This window comes from Rhodotorula toruloides, assembly GCF_000320785.1.
Source record: "Rhodotorula toruloides NP11 unplaced genomic scaffold Scaffold3, whole genome shotgun sequence".
Taxonomy (NCBI): domain Eukaryota; kingdom Fungi; phylum Basidiomycota; class Microbotryomycetes; order Sporidiobolales; family Sporidiobolaceae; genus Rhodotorula; species Rhodotorula toruloides.
In genome coordinates, this window is record NW_015622963.1 from 134,963 (window position 1) to 156,606 (window position 21,644).

Sequence of the window (21,644 nt, forward strand, 5' to 3'; positions counted from 1 at the left end):
GAGAGGCGAACCCGCTCGCTCAACTTTCTGGCGACAACCGCACCGCGCTCACCCGCTCAACCGTGCTGGACTGGCCTGCGAAGGACGCCGATGAGCTGCGACTGTCCGCCCCGATGACCCTCCGCCGCTACGCGCGCCTATACGGCGTGCTCGCTCTCCTTCGAATCCTCATCGCTTTCACCTCGACATCCGCGATCCACCCCGACGAGCACTTCCAAAACCCTGAGATCGCGGCCAGCACGGTGTTTGAGTACAGCCGGCTGGACGGCAGGCTGCTACGAACATGGGAATGGGAGGGCCCGAATCCGTGTCGAAGCATCGTTCCAGTCTTGGGCTCGACAGGCTGGACGTTCGCGCTCTCGAAGCTGGCGATGGGCGACAGTCAGTCGATTCGATGGCGGACTTGCGCGGCTGCTGGCACTAACGTTGCCATTTGCGCAGAGCCCACTGGCTACGCCCTCTTTCTCGCTCAAAGACTGGCCATGCTGCTGTTCTCGTTCTTCATAGGCGATTTAGGATGCTCAGGGCTTCATCAACACGGCTGACGTCCTATCCCTCGCAGACTACCTCCTCTGTTCGACATCCAAAGGCTCCCCAATCCCCTTTCTCATGTTCGCCAGTTCGCCCGTCCTCTTCACCTTCCTTCTCCGCCCCTTCTCCAACTCGCTGGAGACGCTCCTTCTCGCTGCAGCGTTTTACCTCGCCCCTCGAGGCACGCAGCGGGTTCGTCCATCTCGCCTCATCGCATTCGGCGTCGTCCTCGCACTTGGCGTCTTCACTCGCATCACCTTCGTTGCATTCGCTGCGCCGCTGATTCTGGATGTCGCTCAGCGACTTGCTTCTCAGCCTTCGCGCTCACCGCAGTGCGTACGACTCACCGCCTCGCAAGGCGCGTAAGTCTTACCAGCTCTCTCTCGCAGATCCCCGCTTCTCCGGCTGGCGAAACGAAGCATTCCCATCGTGCTCTCCTTCGCCATCGCGTCGCTCGCATGCGCAATCACCGACACCGTCTACTTCTCTCGGACCGAGTCTGCCCCGCTCTCCCGCCTGATCCTCACCCCGCTCAACCTTCTGCGGTATAACCTCTCCGCCGCAAATCTCGCCGAGCACGGCCTGCATCCTCGTTACATGCATGTCCTAGTCAATTGGCCGATGCTTTTTGGCGCCGCCCTGGCGGTTGTTCCGACTGCCGCCGCGAGTTTGCCACGGGCGAAAGATACGGATTCGCGACGGGCGAAAGACACGGATTCGAAGCCAGAGGACCGACGCCGCATGATACGTGAGTTGTCAAGACCCTATCGCGCTGAACTATACTGAGGTCGGAAGCTCGCAGTCTACCTCGCCTCCTTTCTCGTTCCGACATTCCTCCTCTCGCTCCAGCCGCACCAAGAACCTCGCTTCCTCGTCCCGCTCATCTTTCCGCTCGCGCTCCTCGCACCGTTTTCGTCGCTCTTCCGCTCGGGCACTAAGCGGGCGCGCAAGTGGCGCAAAGCATTCTGGGTGAGTGCTCTTCCCCGAATTCCGCTTCTGCATCAAGCTCACGTCCACGATCTAGGCGCTTTGGCTCGTCCACTCGACAATCTTCACCATTCTCTTCGGCTACCTGCACCAAGGAGGTCTTTTGCCAGCCTTGTTTGCCTTGAACGGCCAGCTGGGCGATCCGTCGACCGCACTTGGCGCGTCGAAAGTGGTCGACATCGTCTTCTGGCGAACATTCATGCCGCCGCGACACCTCCTCTTGCCTATAGTCGATGGTGCGCACCATCCATTTGATAGCACGCTTATCTTGACTGACGCGCTGGCTCCTCTCGGAGGGGGTTCAATCGTCCCGGCAGTCAGGGTGGCCGACCTGGCCGGCGCGTCGTTCGACATATTCGTCTCGACCCTGCTCGACAAGACTCAGCAGCAGAACAGCTTCACCGAAGCCTCCCACACCGCACTCCTCGTCGCGCCAGCCTACACCGTCCACTCGCTCGACCTCCTCTGTTCCGTCCGCCCGGCATCCGCCAAGCCTGACGACTTCTGTCTCGAGCCCCCGCTGGTCGACAATGACGGAGAGGAGCGGACGTTTGGCGTGCACGTCGATATGGACAGGCTGGGGGAGTTGCGGCACGCGACTTGGCGTACTGCTGGAGTTGGCGTGTGGGTTGTGCGGCGGCGGGTGACCCCTCCATTGGGTGCGTAGCAGCAGCAAAAGGTGCAAGATGCTCGCGAGATGTATCGACGGGCGCGTGGGAGAGGACAACGTGGCGAAAGCGACCTTCGCAAGTTTCCGAACGGCTCGCTTCGCTTCCTCTGCGCTCCTCGCCGGCTGCGTCTTGAACCCCGACTACATCCACGTCCTGCCTGACTCTCATAGGCAGCTCAGAGCTGCAGCAGATGCTGTTCTACTCGCGAAGTCCCCAACTTGCGGTCGTCCTCTCCACGAAACGCTTCTCCCTCCCGCTCGACTACCTGCGCACAGATGCCTGGCCCCTTCATGATGGTAATCGAGCGAGCGCATTGCCTGAAAATTATCGCCTTTGGGTCGGCTGGAATGACGTCGCCTCCTCTCCGCTCGCATCGAGGCCGTCCGCTCGCTTCTCTCGCTTCGTAAGCTCTCTTGTTCTCTTCCACACACCTTCAGCGTCTCTTCGCATCCACTCACTCCACCTACAGTGCGTCCAGGACCTCGGCTCTCCGTCCTTGCTCTCGCCATGGCTTCCTTGTCCTCCAAGGGGGTCCACCGTCACTCACACTCGCTCGTGTGACCCGCAGACCACCCTACACACTCACAAACTAGCAACAGTGAGTTGCGCGTGCTCTGCTCCTCCAACGAAGCGCATCGTGCTCACCACTGCTTCCTCCGCGCCCATCCTCGCCGGCCCCTTCCTCCGCTCCCCCCTCACCCTCGCGCTATCCGTGCAGTGTCCACCAAGACTCAGGCTGAGGCTCACGGCGGTGCTGGCGACCTCGGCGAGCAGAAGCCCCAGAAGGGCCCGCAGCCGACTAGCGACGCTCCCCGCTACGAGGAGGGCAAGGAGAACGCGCACGACTTGGCCGACTCGAAGGACGAGCGCAGCATTGCCAACAACGTGCGTTGTCAACGGTCCCTCCCTCGGCGACAGGCAGTGCAGGCGGAGAGTGTCGCCGTCCCTGCTTGAGTCCGTCGTATTGACGCTTCCCTTTCCTCGCGTTCCTCTCCGTCCTTTCCAAATCCCTCCATTGCTCCACTCGTTTTGCCCCTCTCCCGCGACCTGCTCCGTCCTCGATTCGCACCGACAGCTCGCTGCTGCCAAGGCAAAGGAGAAGGCTGAGGACCAGAAGGAGGACTCGACTGGCTACAGCGGTGTCGGCGCGGCCGAGGCGCACGGCAACAAGCCCTCTCGGGGTGCACAGATCGACGCTGAGGTGCGTCGTGACCCTTTGAGTCTTTGGACGCAGGCGCAGCGAACCTGACGACTCTCTCTTCTCTCCCCGCTTCCTCTCTGCCCGCTCGGCTTCCCCTCTCTGCTGCGTCTCCTCCGTCGCTCCCTCGCATTTGCGACACACAGCTGCAGAAGGAGGACGAGGAGCTCCTCAAGAAGAAGTCGTCCTAATGGCCTTTACTTGACACCGGCCCTCCTCGACTCGCCGTCGCCCATGCATGTATAGCATCTTGTCCATGAATCGCAATGCACAAAGAGTACCCTACAAACGCGCTATCCGGGATCCACCCTGGCTGTATGCAGGCTGCTCGACGAGATCGCGGACAGCATCAGCGAGTTTGCTCGTGACACACACTCGCGCTCGCTCGTTCTCCCTGCTGCTGCCATGTCCGAGTCACCTGTCTTTGAAATTGTGCGCTGCACTGCTTGCACGGCTGCTGGCGACGTTGTCGAGCGCGCGAGACTGACCGCCTCGCATCTCGCATCGACGCGGCTCTACAGGTCTGCGGCGCGCAGAGCTACGACTGGGGCAAGCTCGGCAAGGTGCGTACACACCAGTTGCACCATCCCAGATGTTGAGCGCACGCGTTCGAGGCGCGAGAGAGCTGACCTCGCTCGTCCTCGCTGTCAACTCGCTCAACCCACTGCGCAGGATGGATCCAAGTGCTCACACTTCGCCAAGGGCCTCCCCAACTTCGAGTACGACGAGAACAAGCCTTATGCGGAGGTGCGCTCGCTTGGAATCGATCGGTCGCGCTTGCCATGCTAACCTTCGCCTCCCTCGCCGCAGCTTTGGATGGGCACGCACCCGTCGTGCCCCTCGACGCTCATGGCGACCGGACAGGACTTGAAGAAGTACCTCAAGTCCCGGCCGGAGCTGCTCGGCGACAAGGTCGTCAAGAAGTTTGGCGACGACTTGCCGTTCCTCTTCAAGGTGCGCTCGAGTCTGCTGCCGGGCCGTGTACGCGGTTCCCGGGACTAATTGAGCTTCTTGCAGGTCCTTGCTATTCGCAAGGCGTTGTCGATCCAGGCGCACCCCGACAAGCAGCTCGCCCAGAAGCTGCACTCTGAGAAGCCCGACATCTACAAGGGTGAGCTGTTGCCCGCCGTCAGTGATCGCGTTCTACGTCGCTGACCGAAGAACCCGTGCAGACCCGAACCACAAGGTCCGCCATACGGCCACGCTGCTCCGAGAGAATTTTACTGACGCCTTGCCTCGCTCCCTCCAGCCCGAAATGGCTGTTGCGCTGACCGACTTTTCCGGCTTCTGCGGCTTCCGTCCTCCCTCCGAGATTGCCTCCTTCCTCGACTCCGTTCCCGAGTTCGCCGCTGTCGTCGGCGAGTCCGTCGCCTCGTCTTTCAAGTCCAAGTTCGGCTCGTCATCGTCGCCCTCCGAGGAGGACAAGAAGGCTGGCTTGAAGGAGATCTTCACGCCTCTCATGAAGGCGGAGGACAAGCTTGTCCAGGAGCAGGTCGAGAAGCTTGTCAAGCGCGTCGAGAAGGGCGACTCTGGCCTCGACAAGGAGGAGAGCGAGTTGATCAAAACGCTCAACTCGGATTTCCCGGGCGATGTCGGCATCTTCTGCACGTTTGTACTCAACATCGTCAGGCTCAAGCCGGGAGAGGCGGTCTTCCTCAAGGCTAACGAGCCTCACGCATACCTCGATGGCGGTCAGTGGCAATCCTCCTTTCTTGCCAACTGTGCACACTGACAATTTGCTTCGCAGACATCATGGAGTGCATGGCGACGTCTGGTGCGCTGAGAGGTGATTGTAGAAGGCGTGAGCCAGTCGAGCTGACTCCCTTTGTCTCGCAGACAACGTCGTCCGCGCTGGTCTCACCCCCAAGCTCCGCGATGTCCCCACACTCACCTCGATGCTCACCTACACCTCGTCGCCTCCCTCGGAGCAAATCATGAACCCCGTCGGCTTCCGCTCGACAAAGCACACCACCCTCTACGACCCGCCCATCGACGAGTTCTCGGTGCTCCTCACCGAGCTCAAGGACGGCGAGACCGAGAAGTTCGACGCCGTCGAGGGCCCCAGCATCCTCATCTTTACCCAGCTCGACGGTGGCGCCGAGACGGCCCGGCTCAGGTGGAGCAAGGGCGACGAGGCAATCAAGCGCGAGGGCCAGGTCTTCTTTGTCGGCGCGGGCGAGGAGATCAGTATCGAGGCCAAGGGCGGCAGGGTCATTGCGTACCGTGCGTTCGTTGAGGCGTGACTCCCGGACCAGGCGCGCCAGTCGCGACTATAGAAGCAAGGCTTCCCCGAGCCATGCAAAGGACACTCGTGCATTGTCTCTTCCGTCTGGCTGGGAGAGTGGTTGCCCCGATAGCGTGCGTGTAAGGTCGAGCCGCAAAGGCCGTCCTGGCTGTCTGAGCCTCCTCCCTCTTCTTCCTCATGCCAATCGCATGGTGATTACGCTCGCATCGCCGCGCAGCTCCGCTTCTGACTCGCTGTCGCCGCAACAAGCTGCTCACTCGCTCTCTTGGTCTGCTCCGCCCGGCGAGACCGCCGACGAGGAGGACGGGCTCGAGGATGTGGACGAGGAGTCGGAAGGGAGATTGACGCCGGCGCTCATCCGGATCGCGGGTGTAGCGGGCTTGGGAGGTGCGTGGTACCTCTCTTCACATCCCACAAGGGTCCGCTGACCCTGCTATCGCACAGGACTCCTCTTGTTGGTCTCTTTCTCTTCCCCGAACCCCCACATGTTCGCCTAACTCCCTCGCACACTCAGTGGATTCGACACCGGAGTCGTCTCTGGCGCGCTAGTAGCGATAGGAACCGATCTAGGCGGCCGCGCACTCACGCTTGGCGAAGAGACCGGCATCGTTACTTCCGCTTTGTACGGGGCGCTCGCTGGATCGCTCTTCGCGAGTCGCGCAGCCGACTTCTGGGGACGCAAGCCGGTCATTGTGGCGGCAGCGGTCTTGTTCGCGCTCGGAGCGTTGGAACAGGCAGCTGCTCAGGTGTACAAGGAGGTCATCCTGGGCGAGTTCGGTGCTTATTCGCGCCATTCCTGCTGACGCTAACTGATTTTCACGCACAGGACGAGTACTCATCGGCATCGGCGTCGGCCTGTCCTCGATGACGCTCCCCATCTACCTCGCCGAGATCTCGCCCGCCAAGTTTCGCGGACGAATTGTCGCCTCGCTCGTCGTCCTCATCACGGGCGGCCAGGTCCTCGCCTACATCGTCGACGCCATCTTCTACCCCGTCACCAAGGGCTGGAGGTGGATGTTCGGCTTTGGCGCCGTGCCAGCCGTCGTCCAGCTCCTCCTCTCATTCTCTCTTCCCGAGTCGCCACGCTTCCAGCTTAGACACGACCGAGTCGCATCTGCTCGCAAAACCATCCGCCAACTCAATCCAACTCTTTCGCATGCAGCGGTTCAGCGGCGGATCGAGTCCATTCAAGCGGAAGTGCAGGGCGCGAAGGAGAGCGATCGCGCGGACGAAGCGAGGGAAGGAGGAGTACCGCTCAACCTGGCGAGGTGGAAAAAGTGGCTGCAGGAAGTGCGCAACGACATCCAGGAGGGCCGGCTCGGGAGGCTCTGGCGGGATCGAGTAAGCAGGCGGACTTTGCTCGTCGCAGCGGGTCTTCAATTCTTCCAGCAAGCGACGGGGTTCAATACACTCATGTACTAGTACGCATCGTCTGCGCGCTTTACTGTCCCTCAGTCTGATTTCGCTCGCCCGCAGCTCGGCCAAGATCATCCAGCTGTCGGGGCTCGGTCAGCCCGTCGCCTTCGCCATCGTCGTTGCCCTCTCCAACTTCCTCTCGACCATCGTCGCACTCCGTCTCATCGACCGCATGGGCCGCCGCGCCCTCCTCCTTCGTACCTTGATCGGCATGATCTTCGGGATGTCGCTCCTCGCCTTTTCCTTCGTCTTCATCCACCTCAAAGCCGACGACGCCGTACAAGAAGCTGCCGCGGGGCAGAGCGGGCCGTCGCCTTGGGCTTTCGTCGCCATCCTTGCGATGTGTATCTTCTGCGTCTCGTACGCTCTTGGGATCGGCAACTGCGCTTGGGTTGTGCAGAGCGAGGTTAGCGTGACCATCCTCCCGCAGGTCTAGCCCCTAATTGACTGTTTGGCGGACACAGGTTTTCAACCAGGACCAACGCGCTGTCGGCAATGGCATCGCGACCGCGGTTAACTGGTCCGCTAACCTCCTCATCTCCTCGACATTCCTGCATCTCGCCTCAGGTGCGTTCTCACTCGCGGCTCGTTGCTGGTCTGTGTATACTTAGTGATGCTTCTCATAGCCATCACTCCTGCCGGCACTTTTGCGCTTTACTCGCTCATCTCCCTCGCCGGCTGGATCTTCACGTGGCGATACTTACCCGGTACGTTCCATTCCCCTTTGCCCCTCTCAGACTTCCCTCTGACAGTATCTGCCTGCAGAAACGAAGGGACTCTCGCTCGACGAAGTCCGCGAGCTCTTCGAGCGCGAAGTTGGCGTCGATGGCATGGCAGCGGCGCCCAGCGGTCCGACAGACGGCGAGGCGGCGTATCATGTCGTGGGTGAGGAGACGAGTGAAGAGGAGGAGGAAGAGCGTAGGATCTCGGTGGACGTTGCTCAGGAAGGTAGGGAAGAGTCTCGCAAAGGCGGTGAGCGGTCAGGAGGCGGCGGCAGGGACACGCAGCCTGACTAGACGGCCCTTCTGAGCTTGCATCGTCGTTGTATCATCGTACAGCTTGCGCACCGCGTGCATCTGCTTCGCTGCCTCTCCTCGCCTGCCTGCGAAAAAGGTTCAAGTGGTCGCCGCTTTTTCTGGCGCAGCCCAGCCTATTTATCAGCCTGTCAAAAGAGCCTTACTGGCCCGCGCAAAGCCTCGAGCTCGACTCTGAGGGAGGCCATCTTCATCGGTTTTGGCGGAGCGAGAGGTCGTGCTTCCACCGCCCACTCACCACCGCGATGCAGGCCGACAAGCTCACACGGAGCATCACGCAGGCAGAGGCGCTGCTCAGGCGCTTCGTCATCCGCGAAAACAAGGGCGTCAAGGCCGACTCGCCCGACCTCCTCACCACACCTTTCCGCGGCAAGCCCTCCATCTTCACGCCTGTCAAGAAGGAGAACGGCGGCTGGACACCTCCAAAGTACTCGGCACGGCGGCAGAAGCTCCTCCAGCGCGCCGTCGAGATCCTCGGAGTCGACCCCAGCATCCTCCCTCCCTCGCCCGTCAAGAAGCGCGCTTCCGCCGAAGACCTCCCCGCAGGCCGCCGCCATATCGTCGCCTCGCCTCACATACCAGCGACACAGGTCTTGACCGCACTCGCGCTGGAGAAGAAGGGACCGTACGCCGGCAGGAAGGGAGCGGCGTTCAAGGGGCATGCTTGGGAGCGGTTCCGGGAGGAGAAGCTGGCAGAGCGGGCTCAGCTGCTCGAGAAGGCGCCTCAACGGAAGGCGGAGTTCAGGAAGGTGCGTCCAGCCTGTTCGCTGCGACTCGTCCGCGAGGAGAAGCTGACTTCCGTCCTTCCTTGCGCTTGCAGGCCCAGGCAGAGATCCGCCAGAAGTCAAAGCCGGCACTGCCATTCTAGACGACCCACCCACTGTGTCTCCTGCATTGTACACTACGCATCGTTACCCGTCGACCGTCCTCAAGGCATGTCCTGCCTGTGTAGGGAGAGTCCGCCATCCACCTTTCCTCGCGCCACGCATCTCTCGCTGCCACTTTTGCAAGGCACTGCTCGTTCTGCGAGAGTCTCTCAAGGCGAAGCTGGAGCGCAAGAGGCGAGAGTCTGCCTCGTTGAACGTGCGCCAACTTCTTCACCAGCGGACGTTCACTTCCCGCCCCGCCTGCGCTTGCTGCGGTGCCTACTATCGCCTTGGAGACTGCTACAGTGTCAATCTTGGCCGTACCGGCTTTCCCCTCGCCCTTCATCTCTCCCTGCGTCCCCTGCTCCAACTCGCCGTTCCCCAGAGTCGAGGTGCGTCCGTCCACCGCCTTGGGCCCTATGTGGAGACTGCCGGGTGTCTGTTGAGTGATTCTGGACTCGACAAATCCACCGTGGCGCCCCCCGGCTCTTCCTGCGCTCCAAGCCAGAATAGGCCCGCTAACTTGGTCTTCTCGAGCAGATCACCCTCGACGCACGAGCGAGCGACGCTGATCTCTCCCTCTTTTCGCCTCGTACTGAATGGCATAAACGGCTATGGACAGCATGGAGCTTGGCGAGCTGGGCGCGGCAACTCTCGGGTCGCGCCTGAGCGAGGAACGTCGAGCGACGAGGGAGGGCGACGATGCGCGCGAGACGGCCGAACAGCAGGACGTGCGCGATAGTCTCGAGGGCGACATGGGCGTCGGACGGCTCGACGCAGCTTCGCCGGGTATCGCTGCCCGTCCACCTCGACCCGACTTCATCGACCTCGCCCTCCCCGACCTGCACCTCCCCGACCCAGCTCTCGAGGTTCCCGCTGCAGCGTCTGTGCTGGGTCGCTCGGACCTGCGCAAGCGGCCGAGCAACCCTTCGACGGTTCCAGCGTCCTCGCCTCCCCTTCGCACACACTTTCACCTGTCCGGCTCTCCGCCTCTTCCCTCTTCCGTCCCGCTCAGACCCATCCTTCAGAACCCGACGTCGCCATCGACTCGACCTGCGGACCATGTCGGGCCTCGCCCGCATCTGCCTGAGCGTCCCAGTTCTCCAACATTCGCGTCTCGCGAGGACGACGAGCCGCACCCGGAAGGTCTGCCGCACCGCGAGAGGCGCACTCCGCATCCGCTGTATACGCCGGCACCTCGCAAGAGGCGGAGGCGGCGGAGAAAGGCAGAATCTGTGGCGTCGGGCAGGACGGGCAAGTCGAGTCGTTCTGCACGGTCGAAAGTCAAGCATGCGTTGCGGAAGGTTCGGCGGCGCGCACGGCGTACATCGATGGCGACGGGTGCATCCGTCACATCTGGCTCGTCGTCATCGTCATCGTCGACGACCACCACGACCACATCAGGCTCCTCCCGTTCATCCACCGCCGGGTCGACCCGTTCGAGCTCGACTTGGGCAGGGTGGCGGTTCTGGCGGAACTCGTCGTCTGGCTCTTCGTCTTCCGGCGACGACGACTCGGATACGGATTCCGAGTGGGACCCGCCAACGCCGCACTTCACGCTCCTCACGCCAATCCTCTCCCGTCCGACTCTCGCTTACCCCGCGCACCTCTTCTCCGGCGCGACCGGGTCTACGATGCCCACTCCCGCCGCTGCCACGCCTGGCCCAGCTTCTGGCTTCGCCACGCCTGGCCCGAGCGACTCGCCATCCGCACCCGTCTTCGAGCTCTCGACATCTTCCAATCTCGGGCCCGCCCTCGAACGCCTGCAGGCGTTTTGGTCTGAGCGTCAGCAGGAAGACGGGTTAGCGGGCGACATCGGCGCAGGCGTTGCTGGAGCAGCGACGCAGCCGGTGCCAACCGATGAAGCGAGCTACTTCCCCGATAACCCGACTGCCTACGTCGAGGAGGGTCAGGGAAATGGCTACGCGAACGATGCAGCAATGCCGGCGGTTACTCCCGGCGTTTCTGGCGGACCTTCGAACAAGCGATTGCGGGGCCAGCAGCGAACTGCGCGGGCGGAGGAGCGGCGGCTAGGCAAGAACCGTGCGCTGGAGAACGGACCGGCGTGGTGGCTTGATATCATGTGCCCTTCGGTAGCCGACATGCGCGAGTTGCGGAAGGTGCGTTGTCGAATCCTCCCCGCATACTCCTGCACGACGGGCTGACTTCCTACCTACCCGCAGCTCGTCCCGCTTCATCCCCTTACGATTGAGGATATTCTGCACCAGGAGACGCGCGAGAAGATGGAGTCGTTCGCCGGCCTCGGCTACTACTTCATCGTTTTTCGAGCCCTCGACGAATCCTACTTTCGCTACACTTCCCCGTCTGTCTCGGCTACATCATCGCCTAGTACTTCCGCCGCGGACGAGTCCGACGGAACCACCGAGACGGCTGAGAAGGCAGATGCAGCGTCGCTTGCGGCGATGGGCTTTTCGTCGGGTCGCCGAGGACGAGTCGACATTGTCGAGGGCGTTGGCGGCAAGGAGGGAGTCGAGGGTGTCGGTGTCGGCGCTATCAACTTGTATCTGATCGTCTTCGGCGACGGCATCATCTCGGTGCGCTCTCCTTTCGAGACTCGAACATTCTCATCACGCTAACCTCTCCTTTCTCGCAGTTCCACTTCGAGCCGATCGACCAGCACATTGAGCGCGTCCAGGGCAAGCTCCAGCAGTTCGGCATCTCGCGCAACTTCTCGTCGCGGAAGGGCTTGCAGCCTCCCCACCCTCCAACACGATCCGCTCATTCTTTTTCTCGCGCAGACTGGATCGCCTACAGCCTCATGGACTCGATGGTCGACGCGTTCTTTCCGTTGATGGACTTCATCGAGGGCGAATCAAACGAAGTGGACGCCTACCTCGCCGACCCGCGCGACCAGCACAGCGTCAACCCGAAACTCGCCCTTTCCGGTGTCGGCGTCGTCGCCGGCCGCAAGATTTTCGATGAAAGCGTTGTCAGCATCGTCGTTGAGGAGCCGGCGGATGGAGACAAGGACAAGCTGGAAAGCGATGCCTCGGTCGCGTCCATCAAGCGAGCGACTGTGACGAGGCGGGCGCCGACGACCGTCTTTCGTTTTCTCCCCATCGTCCCGCTTCCAGGCGGACTCCTTCGCATCTTGCCGCGCAGCTGGACCCGACAGACGACCCGCAAGTTCGCCTCGACCATGCTCGTCGACCACGAAGGCATCGAGCTCCAGACGCTGTCGCGGCAGACGCCCGTCGATGCCGGCTTTGTTCCGCCCGCCATGAGGGTCTCAGACCACCGCCTCGTCTCGAGCAGCAAATTTGACCGCGCCGTCATGCTTAAGCGCATCACCGACGTGCGCAGACTGGTCGTCGGCCTGAGCAGGCTGCTCGGCCCGAAGACGGACGTCGTGCGGGGCTTGCGCAAACGAACGATGGAGGAGAACCTCGGCTTGTTCAAGGGCGACGTCAAGCACGACATTGCCGTCTACCTCGGCGACTTGCAAGGTCCGCTGCGCTTCCCTTCGCTTCTCCTGCTCGAGAGCTGACCTCATCGCACCGCAGACCACATTGTCGCCATGCAGCAGTCCCTGGTCTTCTACGACGCCATCCTTGCGCACGACCACCCCGCATACCTTTCCGTCCTGCGCCTCTCGCTCGAGCACGCCAAACGAGGAACCGACATGGCCCTCGTCAAGCTCTACATCGTGACCCTCACCTTCCTCCCCATCAACATCGTCACTTCGCTCTTCTCGATCAACCCGCACCGCCCGCAGAACGGCGACGAGAACCACCTTAACCCGGACGGCACGCCCGCCCCGTACACCTGGTTCGGCGGCGTCATTGTCATTGTCTTCGCCGTCGCTGTCCTCATCTGGGCCTTCGTCTGGTTCATCTTCCGCTCTAGCCGCCGCGCACGCAAGAAGCGCGGGTCGCCCATGCGTTAATCCCTCGCTTCGCTTCGCAGCTTAGACTTTATTCGGGTCCCCTCGCCTCTTGTTGTCGCCCGCGCGCTCTTGTTGCCACTTGTAGCTATCTGGAGGAGCATCTCGCAGTCGCACACGCACACGCAAAGATTGTTGGCTTTCGCATCGTTTGACTTCGCGTCGAGGACGCGTGCGACGCTCTGCCGACTTTCCACTCGCTCAACTCGCTCGAGAGGCTCGCCAGGACGCTATGGACCGACCTACACCGCGTGTCAACGGCGCCAAGCTCGCGCAATCCTGTCCGTCGCCGCCGCTCGCTCGTTCTCCCGCCGCTTCATCGCGAAGTCGCTGACCCGGCTCTCTCGCTCGCTACAGCGCCAGGGTCGACTGTGCGCCTGATAGGCAAGGTCATCAGCGTACGTCCTGTCTCTGAACCCGCCCGCAAGCGCAGCTGATCCCTCGTGTCGTCGGCAATCGCAGCTCGACGCGGAGCAGGCTCTCCTCGAGGCGGCAGACGGCGCACAGGTCACCGTCAAGCTCATGCACGTGCGTCGTTACATCCAGATTTGCCTTGGCAACCAGCTGACGTTGTCTGAACGCGCCAGGACTCGGTGTTGTCGTCGACCTTTGTCGAGGTGATTGGCAAGGTGCAGAGCGAGACGTCCATGCAGGAGCTTTCGACGTGCGTTCTCCCCTTCTCTGCGCTTCCGAGCCTCAGGAAACTGACTCGAAGTCGTTGGGTTCGTTGAGATAGGCTTAACTTGGGCGACAACATCGGTTCGTCGCGGCGTCTTCTTCTAGGATCCGCCATGGCGCTTGTACTGACTCTCTTCCCGCTTCCCTTTCTGCCAGACATGGAGGTCGCCAACAAGGTCGTCGAGCTGACACACCAGTACCCGGACGTCTTCCCTCCCGGCGCATAGCCCGTTTTCTCCACTCGCCTCGCCCTCAGCTGTACCTGTACATCTCTCGCCTCAGCCGTATAACCCCGAACAGCTCGACCAGCGTTCTCTGTAACATCAGCCGTTCTCTCGCCTGCTGTACCGGTGGTCACTCAGAGGAAAGGGTTGCGATTGCACGAGAAGGGAGGAGGGAGGGGGATCTCGCGTCGCTCCGTTAGCCGCCTTCCCACACGCGCTCCGAAGAGTGCAAAGGAGGGCGGCAAATAATCGACGCTGGACTGTGCGGAAAGAGGGGGTTGAGCGAGTCGAGCAGGAGAAAGTTGGCGAGGGTCGCTGTGACGGAGCGAGACGACCGTGCGGAGCAGGGCGACTCGTGTTGGTGTGTACTACGAGTGCCAGTGAGCAATCTTAGCTGGTCAGACGGTCTCCCTGAGCGAATTGAACAGAACCGAGTGAGCTGGACAAGGTCAAGCTGTGAGTCCTCGTCGCCCACCCACTCTCCTCTCACAAGCTACAAACATGGCCAGTCTCTTCGGCGGTGGATCTCGCGCACAGCCTACCGGCCAGCCCGACCAGGCGCGCCTCGCCGAGGCCGCGATGGAGCTCGAAGCTGTCTCCGACCTCTTCACCCGCATCGTCGCCAGCTGCCACACAAAGTGCATCTCGACGAGGTACTCTGAGGCGGAACTCAACAAGGGAGAGAGCGTCTGCGTCGACCGGTGAGTCTCGCCTTCCTTTCGTCGAGTTCGAGGCGGGTCAGGCGAGATGAGCGGCGAGGGAGACGACGGTGCTGGGCGGGGGTCCTGGTGGACTGTGAGAGAGCTGAGGTTGCTCGCGAAGGCGCTTTGAGTCCCGCCGAAATGCTCGGACATCGCCGTCTTGTCCTTGCTCCTCCTCACCACCTTCAGAACGAAGTGCTGACTGTCTTCCCGCATCCGCCCAGCTGCGTTGCCAAGTACTTCGCCGTCAACGAGAAGGTCCAGGAGCGACTACAACTCGCCCAGTCCGCCGGCCAGCGTGTCGGCATGTAAATAACCCCTCTTCCTCGACTCTCGCCAACCCTCCCATCCCTCCCTCTTTCGTACATTCGGCTCGGGCGGCGACGACAAGCAACGGACGACAAGAAGACGAAGTGACGACGGAGGCCTGGGCATGAAGGCGTGGCCTAGAATGACAGCAAGGATTCCCCCGCTCCGCACCACTCGTATCTCGCAATCACCCTGTAACATGCTGCTCTCTCTTTCGCATTCACGCCTTCCCTTTCACCCATGCGCACGAGATTACTGTCATCTATTCACAGCGAGAAGATCAAAAGACCGAGTTGTACACCGCTCGACTCCTCTAGCCTCCTCATCCGCACATCGCCAGACATCCGACCATGTCGACGACCTGTCCAACCCCCTCCTCAGCGCTCTGATTGACGGAAACAGGTTGCGTACTGACGAACCCTGATCTTCCTGCGAGGCGAGAGAGACGGGTCAGCGGGGGGATGCGCGAGGAGGAGGAGGAAGATCGACGCACCTCCTGCGGCAGCACAGGCAGGCCATGAGGACACGCTTGCCCGTGTCACCTTTGCTGCCACTGTCGCTGGCAGGCTTGGCGGGCCTCTTGCGGCGCTGCGACTGTGAGTTGGGCGTCCAGGCGGCGGCGTCCATGGGTCCGACCGTGAAAGCGTGGGATTCGACTGATGGAAGGTGCGTGTTCCGCGAGTGTGTGTGGTCTGTGGTGTGTGTGGATGGCACTGTTGTGGTCACTGAGCGAGAATACGACGGCGACGAGGCAGCACGAGGACGAGGAGGACGACGAGAGCGAGGACGAGTGTTCAGTTCGGACGAGCGCTCGTCTCCAGTCGAGTGCGTTGTGCCTGCCAGGAAACCCGCACCGTCGATCGCCCCTTGCTGTGCTTGCAGAAACTTCTCCGCCGTGTCTCGCTCACGACGCCCTGATCTCGCCTTATCGCCTCGTCCAGTGACCACCTCCTGGCGTCCCTCTTCCCTCCTCCTGCTCAGCTGGCGAGTGCGCTCTGTCGCCACAGCGAGAGGTGGACGGAATCTCCGCACCGAGCAAGGCCGCTTCGTCGCCTCCTCGAGCCAAGCGGAGATCGTTTCCTTGGCCGGCACAGGCTCGCAGAACGCGCCAAACCGCAATGGAAGCTTCCCCTTTCCAGCCAGCGATCCTTTCGTGGAACCGGTTCTCCGCCCGCCTCCGCCGCCCCCTTCGCTCGACGGCCTTCCCAGCCGGCTTGGGCGCGCTGGCGGGTTTCCACCGGCCGGCTTCGTCTGCCGCGCAAATGTGAGCTCGCTTGCATGCATCGAAGGGGTCGTTCTCTCGAGCCAAGGGGTGGAGGAGAGGCGAGGTTGTGGAGAATGGGACGTCGCAGCCATTTCGGCGCTTTGCGCATCCTCTGACGACGACGACGAAGCGGTGCAGTGGGCAGCGCGCTCTGCACGCGACGGAGCATGCAATCAGTGGCTCCTTCGCTCCAGCGGAAAAGATCTTCTCTCGCAACTCCTTTCGCCAATCGAGCTTGATTCGTCCGGATTCTCGACCGCGAAGCGTTCTGGCCGTTGCCTCTTCCCTCGCTCGTTCTGCGAGGCAGGCGACGAACGAACCAGAGCTCGCACGAGCGCGCGCATCCTTTTCTCAAAGATTCTCCAGCACCAGGAGCGGAGTCCGCCGCACCAGCAGCCTGCAGCGATCGCGAGCTGAGGACGCGCGCGCGGATCCTCGGCCGCTCGCTGTCAATCAAGGTTGGAGAGGAATGAGGAGGCGGGGGTGGGACGCGGAAGCCGAGTCGCGGAGAGGACGGCTTCCCTGCCTGCTCGCGGAACGTGGTCGGCTCGTGTTTCCTGCGGATCAAACCAGGAGTCGAGGAGACTCGGAACACGAGCGCACGAGCACAGCCCCTTGACGCTCAACAAAATGCCATCAACCAGGCTCAAGTGACATTTGCGTCGCCTCGTGCAAGTCTGACGGGGCCAGGCAAGGGGCGCACAATGGAGCTTCTGCTCGATTGCAGTGCTTGAGAGTAAAGATCAGCACGAGTGGCGCAATTGGAACCGTTCGTGGGACATTCTCTCGCGAGACATGGAAGGACCAGGATTGCCCAGCGCAGCCTCGAAGGTGCGGAACGAGCACGCTCAAGGCGGCGAGGCGCGAAGTTTGCTGCTGCATTCTTCGAAGCGTCGCGGGTGCGCGGGTCGAGAAGCGATGGCGGCGCAAGTTGGAGACGAGGAATATCGCGTCCTGGCGAAGAGCAGCGGCGAGACAGCGAGCAAGAACAGGTCGAGCTTGCGCGAACACTGGGCAAGATGTTCCTTGTCGGCGGAATCGAGAGACTGGCCGTCGCACTGAGGTGGTCGAGAGGAGGAAGAAACGTCAAGCGGCGGGCGTAGCAAGCGCTCAGCGCAGTTCGCAGCGCTCAATGTCCATGGTATAGTGCCGACACGAGTAGATATTGACGAGGCCATCGAGGATGGAAGAGACGTCGAGGCGGAAGGTCCGAGCAAGAGAAGGTCCGCAAAGTCGATAGGCAGGCATCGCGAGAGCCGGCCGAGCGTCGAGCTCCGGCATAGCGCGAGTCATATGACTGCGACCGGTGCGGCGGTGGGCGTCAAGACGACGTCGTAAAGCGCGGGGCAGGCTGGAAAGGAAGCGAAAGCGTGCAGCGAAGTCGCTAACGCGGCCTGCGACGCGAAAGCTCGTCAGCGACAGCGTCGGAGCGGAAGCGAAGGAAATGACACACCAGCACAGGCGCAAGCGAACGCCCGGAGCAGCTCTCGAATCGACGAGACGTGGAGAAGGTGAAGCGAGCAAAGCGGGTTTCAATGCATCTACAGGACATTTGCCTCGTCGTCGTGGCGAGGTCGATCACACAAGCGGATTGGAGAAGGAGAGAAAGAGAGAGCATGCGGGATGGATGGGTCGACCTAGGGGAGGAGGTCAAGGTCAGCGAAGAACCTCGAGAAGGGCGACGTCGGGACTCACGCCTATGAGTAGAGGTCGTCCTCCTCCTGCTCGGCGCCGAACGCCGCACCGCCCGTCGCGCCTGCGCCAGCCTCGCCCGCGGCGCCGCCTTCGGGGAACTTGAAGCTCGAGCCAAACGACCTCGACTGCTGCAGGTTCTGCGCAAACAACTCGTACCTCCTGATGTCTTGATCGCTGACGGAGCGGCGAGCGAAGCGCATGGCCTCCTCAAAGTGCTCGCGCGTGATGTACGGCACCGGGTCCTCGCCCGCCTCGTCGTCGGCGTCCATCTGCTCCTCCTCCTGCTTGACGACGGCCTCCTCGCCGAGCTCCTCGATCTTGGCCTTGCGCTCGCGGTCCTTCTGCATGTCGGCCTCGATCGAGGCGCGGATGGCGAGCTTGGCGGCGCGCTGGCAGACCTCGGTCAAGTCGGCACCCGAGAAGCCGTGCGTGTTCTTGGCGATGAAGCCGAGGTCGACGTCGGCGGCGATGGGCGAGCGCTTGAGCGCAGCCTTGAGGATGGACGTGCGCGACGGCTCGTCGGGAAGGGGGATGTAGATGAGCTGGTCGAGACGGCCGGGACGGAGGAGGGCGGGGTCGATCTGGTCGGGACGGTTGGTCGCGCCGATGACAAAGACGTTCTTCTTCGCGTTCATGCCGTCCATCTCCGTGAGGATCTGGTTGAGGACACGGTCGCCCGCACCGCCGCCGTCGCCGCCCGGTCCACTACCACGCGCCTTCGCGATCGAGTCGAGCTCGTCGAAGAACATGACCACGGGTGCCGCCGCGCGAGCCTTGTCGAAGACGTCGCGGACGTTGGCCTCGGACTCACCGAACCACATCGTGAGGAGCTCGGGACCCTTGATCGAGATGAAGTTGGCCTGGCACTCGTGCGCGATGGCCTTGGCGAGGAGCGTCTTACCCGTACCGGGCGGGCCGTAGAAGAGAACACCCTTCGAGGGCGACATGCCGTACTTGAGGAACTTCTCCGGGTGCTCGACCGGGTACTGAACCGTCTCCTGCAGCTCGATCTTGACCTTGTCGAGACCGCCGATGTCGTCCCAGGTAACCGTCGGGATCTCGACAACCGTCTCGCGGAGGGCGGACGGGTTCGAGGTGCCGAGCGCGAAACGGAAGTTGTCCATCGTCACGCCGAGCGAGTCGAGGACCTCGGCGTCGATGGTGTCTTCCTCCAAGTCGATCAGATCCATCTTCTCGCGGATCTGCTGCATCGCCGCCTCGGAGCACAGCGACGCAATGTCGGCACCGACGTAGCCGTGGGTGTCGGCAGCGATCTTCTCGAGGTCGACGTCGTCGGCGAGCTTCATGTTCTTGCTGTGGATGCGGAGGGTCTCGAGGCGGCCGGTCGCGTCGGGGATGCCGATGTCGACCTCGCGGTCGAAGCGGCCGAAGCGACGGAGTGCAGGGTCGATCGAGTTCGGGCGGTTGGTCGCGGCCATGACGACGATGTTCGAGCGAGCCTTCATGCCGTCCATCAGGGTAAGGAGCTGCGAGACGACACGGCGCTCGACCTCTCCGTTGGTCTGCGGGCCAGCAAGACGGTGAGCACTTCCTTCGAACTGAAGCGAGAGAGACGGGACGCACCTTCTCACGCTTGGGCGCGATAGAGTCAATCTCGTCAATGAAGATGATGGCGGGAGCGTTCTTCTCCGCCTCCTCGAACGCCTTGCGGAGGTTCGACTCGGACTCGCCAGCCATCTTCGACATGATCTCGGGACCGTTGATGAGGAAGAAGAAGGCGCCGGTCTCGTTGGCGACGGCGCGAGCCATGAGCGTCTTTCCGGTACCGGGCGGGCCGTACATGAGGATGCCGCGAGGAGGCTTGATACCGATCGACTTGAAGAGCTGGGGGTGACGGAGGGGGAGTTCGACGAGCTCGCGGATCTGGGCGAGCTGCTTGCGGCAGCCACCGATGTCGTCGTAGCCGACCTCGGAGAGGTTGTTCTCCTCGTCCTCGCGCTTGATCGGCTCGCCCTCGGTGTGGATGACCGTGTCCTGCGCGACGATGCAGTACTCGGCCGGGTCCGTCTCGACGACCTTGAACTCGACGCTTCGCGACGCGCCCTTGGCGAGGAAGATGTCGCCCTTGCGAACGGGGCGGTACGCCTCGAGGAAGTAGGGCTTGAGGAAGACGTTGAAGATGTCGCCCGAGAGACCCTCGATCGAGTCGTCGAAGGGGAGGACGTGGATGCGCTTGCCGTACTTGATGTCGTGGCAGGCGTGGACGGTGCAAAGGTCGCCGAGCTTGACGCGCAAGTTGTTGCGCGCGACTGGAGGCGCGAAGCTGTGTCAGCGAGGGAGTGCCGAAGGAGGTCGAGGTCACAAACTCACCCTTGTTCAGCTGAATCTTGCCCTCGTCAACATCCTCCGACGACAGAACGATCAAGACTGTGCAGAGCGAGGCGCACGCGAGTCAGTTTGAGCCATTGTCTCCTCCACCTCGCTCGAGGTACGCCAGTTGCGATGCGAGCTGAAGCCGTCCGCATGGGCTTGCGCGCTCCCAACACGGACTTGACGAGCTCGAAAAGTGGACGCACCGGTGTCCTTGCGCTTCTTGCCGCGGACGATGATGGTGTCGCCCCGGAAGAGCTGGAGGGTCTCCATCGTCGCCGGGTTGAGCTGCGCAACCGAGTTGTCGTCCGAGGTGCTCTCATCGACAATCAAGCGGTTGGGACTGTATCGCGACAGCACACGGTGAGCGGGCGAGGGAGGAGTGGCGTGTGCGAGCGGTGTCGTCAGCGGAGGGGTCCAGCGATGAGAGAGGGAACGCGGGCAACGCACGACTTCTTCGGGCGGAGGATGGCAGTGGCCGAGTCGTCGACCTTCTGCTCCTTGGACGGGTCGTTGGCCATGGTGGACTGGTGGTGGAGCGGGTTCGAGGGAGAGTGGGAGTGGGAGAGCGGTTCGAGTTGCGGGTTGGAGTGAGTGCGTGTGGCTGTGTGTGGCTGGTCGTGTAGCGCTGCTCTGTGCAGTCTCTGGTCCCAGCTGACAAGCCTGTGAGTGTGAGAGAGCGGAGGAGCTGACGCGGTCGCTGTCCGCCTCTTGACATCGTTCCACACGCTTCCTTCTCGTTATTCAGCTCGTGCGGGACACTAGAGACGCCATTCAATTCGATGAACTCGCACAGAACGGTCGCAGGTCCCGCCACTCGAGGAGGACGCCGTCTCACGCCGCTGGAACCGCTTGACCTTGCCTTGCTCCTCTTGCTTGATACCCTGCGTTCTAAACCGCTTTCAGACTCGTATCGTGACGAAGAGGGTCGCACGGGCGGACTGGCGCTTGCAGGAAATGCCACTGGGATGCTGCCGTCTCGATTTCCGCGATTCTGAACGCCCTCTCCCCCTCACCAGCGTCGAGCGGGTTCTCCGGGCTCTACAGAATTGTCTACACGTCGCTCTATTCTCTCCGAGGCGCCGCTGACGGTTCTCGCTAGAGCGGAGCTTGCCAGCGACCCTTTCGGTGTCCAGTTGATCTGCGATTCGTCGTGCAGCTGCGGTACAGCAGGGGGGTGGCTCGTGAGTGGAACAAGGGACGTCGCTGGAGCATCTGCACGCTGCTCGGCTGGCTTCGCTGCGAGCCGCAGCGTTGTGGGAACTGCTTCTGATCGCCGTCTCGCTATGTACTCGTCGAGCTCCTCTATCTGCAATTGCGCCGCTACCTGGCTTGACAAAGTCGCCTTACTTGCTAGAGGGGTGACATACTGCTCTCCATTCAGCGTACTCGGTACGCCTCTGAGTCGCCGCGACCTTCATGCACGGCAACTGTCCCCTTAGCCAGTGTTACTCGTCAGTTCCCGCATGTCGGACTCTCCTGCACGGCGAGGAATCCCAACGGAGCACGAGGGAATGGCATCGGGCGTGCGAGGGACTTCAGGGCAGGACTCCCCCAGGCTCAAGCGGCTCGCCTAACTCGCCCCTGCTC

At 62.2% G+C, this 21,644-nt stretch overlaps 9 protein-coding genes and 1 pseudogene across 10 annotated transcripts; 8 read left to right on the forward strand and 2 right to left on the reverse strand.

Moving 5' to 3' along the window:
* Positions 1–113: 113 nt before the first annotated feature.
* On the forward strand, positions 114–2,185 carry RHTO_04620 (phosphatidylinositol glycan, class Z; the record flags this gene model as incomplete). The annotated part of the gene is made up of 7 exons (XM_016418285.1): positions 114–381; positions 442–507; positions 563–863; positions 921–1,279; positions 1,334–1,500; positions 1,556–1,754; positions 1,815–2,185. 7 exons carry the CDS (start codon positions 114–116, stop codon positions 2,183–2,185), a joined length of 1,731 nt encoding a protein of 576 aa, XP_016275561.1.
* A 721-nt stretch (positions 2,186–2,906) lies between these two features.
* Positions 2,907–3,578, forward strand: RHTO_04621 (hypothetical protein; annotated as a pseudogene; the record flags this gene model as incomplete). Its single annotated transcript has 3 exons — positions 2,907–3,074; positions 3,265–3,390; positions 3,534–3,578.
* Positions 3,579–3,792: 214 nt separating this feature from the next.
* RHTO_04622 (mannose-6-phosphate isomerase) lies at positions 3,793–5,630 on the forward strand (the record flags this gene model as incomplete). The annotated part of the gene is made up of 9 exons (XM_016418286.1): positions 3,793–3,819; positions 3,924–3,950; positions 4,060–4,134; positions 4,198–4,341; positions 4,405–4,498; positions 4,560–4,573; positions 4,637–5,078; positions 5,135–5,161; positions 5,224–5,630. The coding sequence occupies 9 exons, from the start codon at positions 3,793–3,795 to the stop codon at positions 5,628–5,630; spliced, it is 1,257 nt and encodes a 418-aa protein (XP_016275562.1).
* Positions 5,631–5,820: 190 nt separating this feature from the next.
* Positions 5,821–8,064, forward strand: RHTO_04623 (MFS myo-inositol transporter; the record flags this gene model as incomplete). The annotated part of the gene is made up of 8 exons (XM_016418287.1): positions 5,821–6,019; positions 6,077–6,086; positions 6,147–6,400; positions 6,459–7,053; positions 7,109–7,454; positions 7,513–7,615; positions 7,675–7,755; positions 7,814–8,064. 8 exons carry the CDS (start codon positions 5,821–5,823, stop codon positions 8,062–8,064), a joined length of 1,839 nt encoding a protein of 612 aa, XP_016275563.1.
* A 263-nt stretch (positions 8,065–8,327) lies between these two features.
* RHTO_04624 (uncharacterized protein) lies at positions 8,328–8,950 on the forward strand (the record flags this gene model as incomplete). Its single annotated transcript, XM_016418288.1, has 2 exons — positions 8,328–8,831; positions 8,903–8,950. 2 exons carry the CDS (start codon positions 8,328–8,330, stop codon positions 8,948–8,950), a joined length of 552 nt encoding a protein of 183 aa, XP_016275564.1.
* Positions 8,951–9,562: 612 nt separating this feature from the next.
* On the forward strand, positions 9,563–12,855 carry RHTO_04625 (Mg2+ transporter protein, CorA-like/Zinc transport protein ZntB; the record flags this gene model as incomplete). The annotated part of the gene is made up of 4 exons (XM_016418289.1): positions 9,563–11,068; positions 11,132–11,503; positions 11,563–12,415; positions 12,473–12,855. The coding sequence occupies 4 exons, from the start codon at positions 9,563–9,565 to the stop codon at positions 12,853–12,855; spliced, it is 3,114 nt and encodes a 1,037-aa protein (XP_016275565.1).
* A 229-nt stretch (positions 12,856–13,084) lies between these two features.
* RHTO_04626 (DNA replication factor A subunit Ssb3) lies at positions 13,085–13,757 on the forward strand (the record flags this gene model as incomplete). The annotated part of the gene is made up of 6 exons (XM_016418290.1): positions 13,085–13,133; positions 13,210–13,250; positions 13,315–13,380; positions 13,440–13,516; positions 13,589–13,611; positions 13,687–13,757. The coding sequence occupies 6 exons, from the start codon at positions 13,085–13,087 to the stop codon at positions 13,755–13,757; spliced, it is 327 nt and encodes a 108-aa protein (XP_016275566.1).
* A 498-nt stretch (positions 13,758–14,255) lies between these two features.
* Positions 14,256–14,767, forward strand: RHTO_04627 (mitochondrial inner membrane translocase subunit TIM10; the record flags this gene model as incomplete). The annotated part of the gene is made up of 2 exons (XM_016418291.1): positions 14,256–14,455; positions 14,680–14,767. The coding sequence occupies 2 exons, from the start codon at positions 14,256–14,258 to the stop codon at positions 14,765–14,767; spliced, it is 288 nt and encodes a 95-aa protein (XP_016275567.1).
* Positions 14,768–15,141: 374 nt separating this feature from the next.
* On the reverse strand, positions 15,142–15,391 carry RHTO_04628 (uncharacterized protein; the record flags this gene model as incomplete). Its single annotated transcript, XM_016418292.1, has 2 exons — positions 15,142–15,193; positions 15,258–15,391. The coding sequence occupies 2 exons, from the start codon at positions 15,389–15,391 to the stop codon at positions 15,142–15,144; spliced, it is 186 nt and encodes a 61-aa protein (XP_016275568.1).
* Positions 15,392–17,725: 2,334 nt separating this feature from the next.
* On the reverse strand, positions 17,726–20,575 carry RHTO_04629 (transitional endoplasmic reticulum ATPase; the record flags this gene model as incomplete). Its single annotated transcript, XM_016418293.1, has 5 exons — positions 17,726–19,246; positions 19,308–19,993; positions 20,055–20,111; positions 20,261–20,397; positions 20,505–20,575. 5 exons carry the CDS (start codon positions 20,573–20,575, stop codon positions 17,726–17,728), a joined length of 2,472 nt encoding a protein of 823 aa, XP_016275569.1.
* Between the last annotated feature and the right edge of the window lie 1,069 nt (positions 20,576–21,644).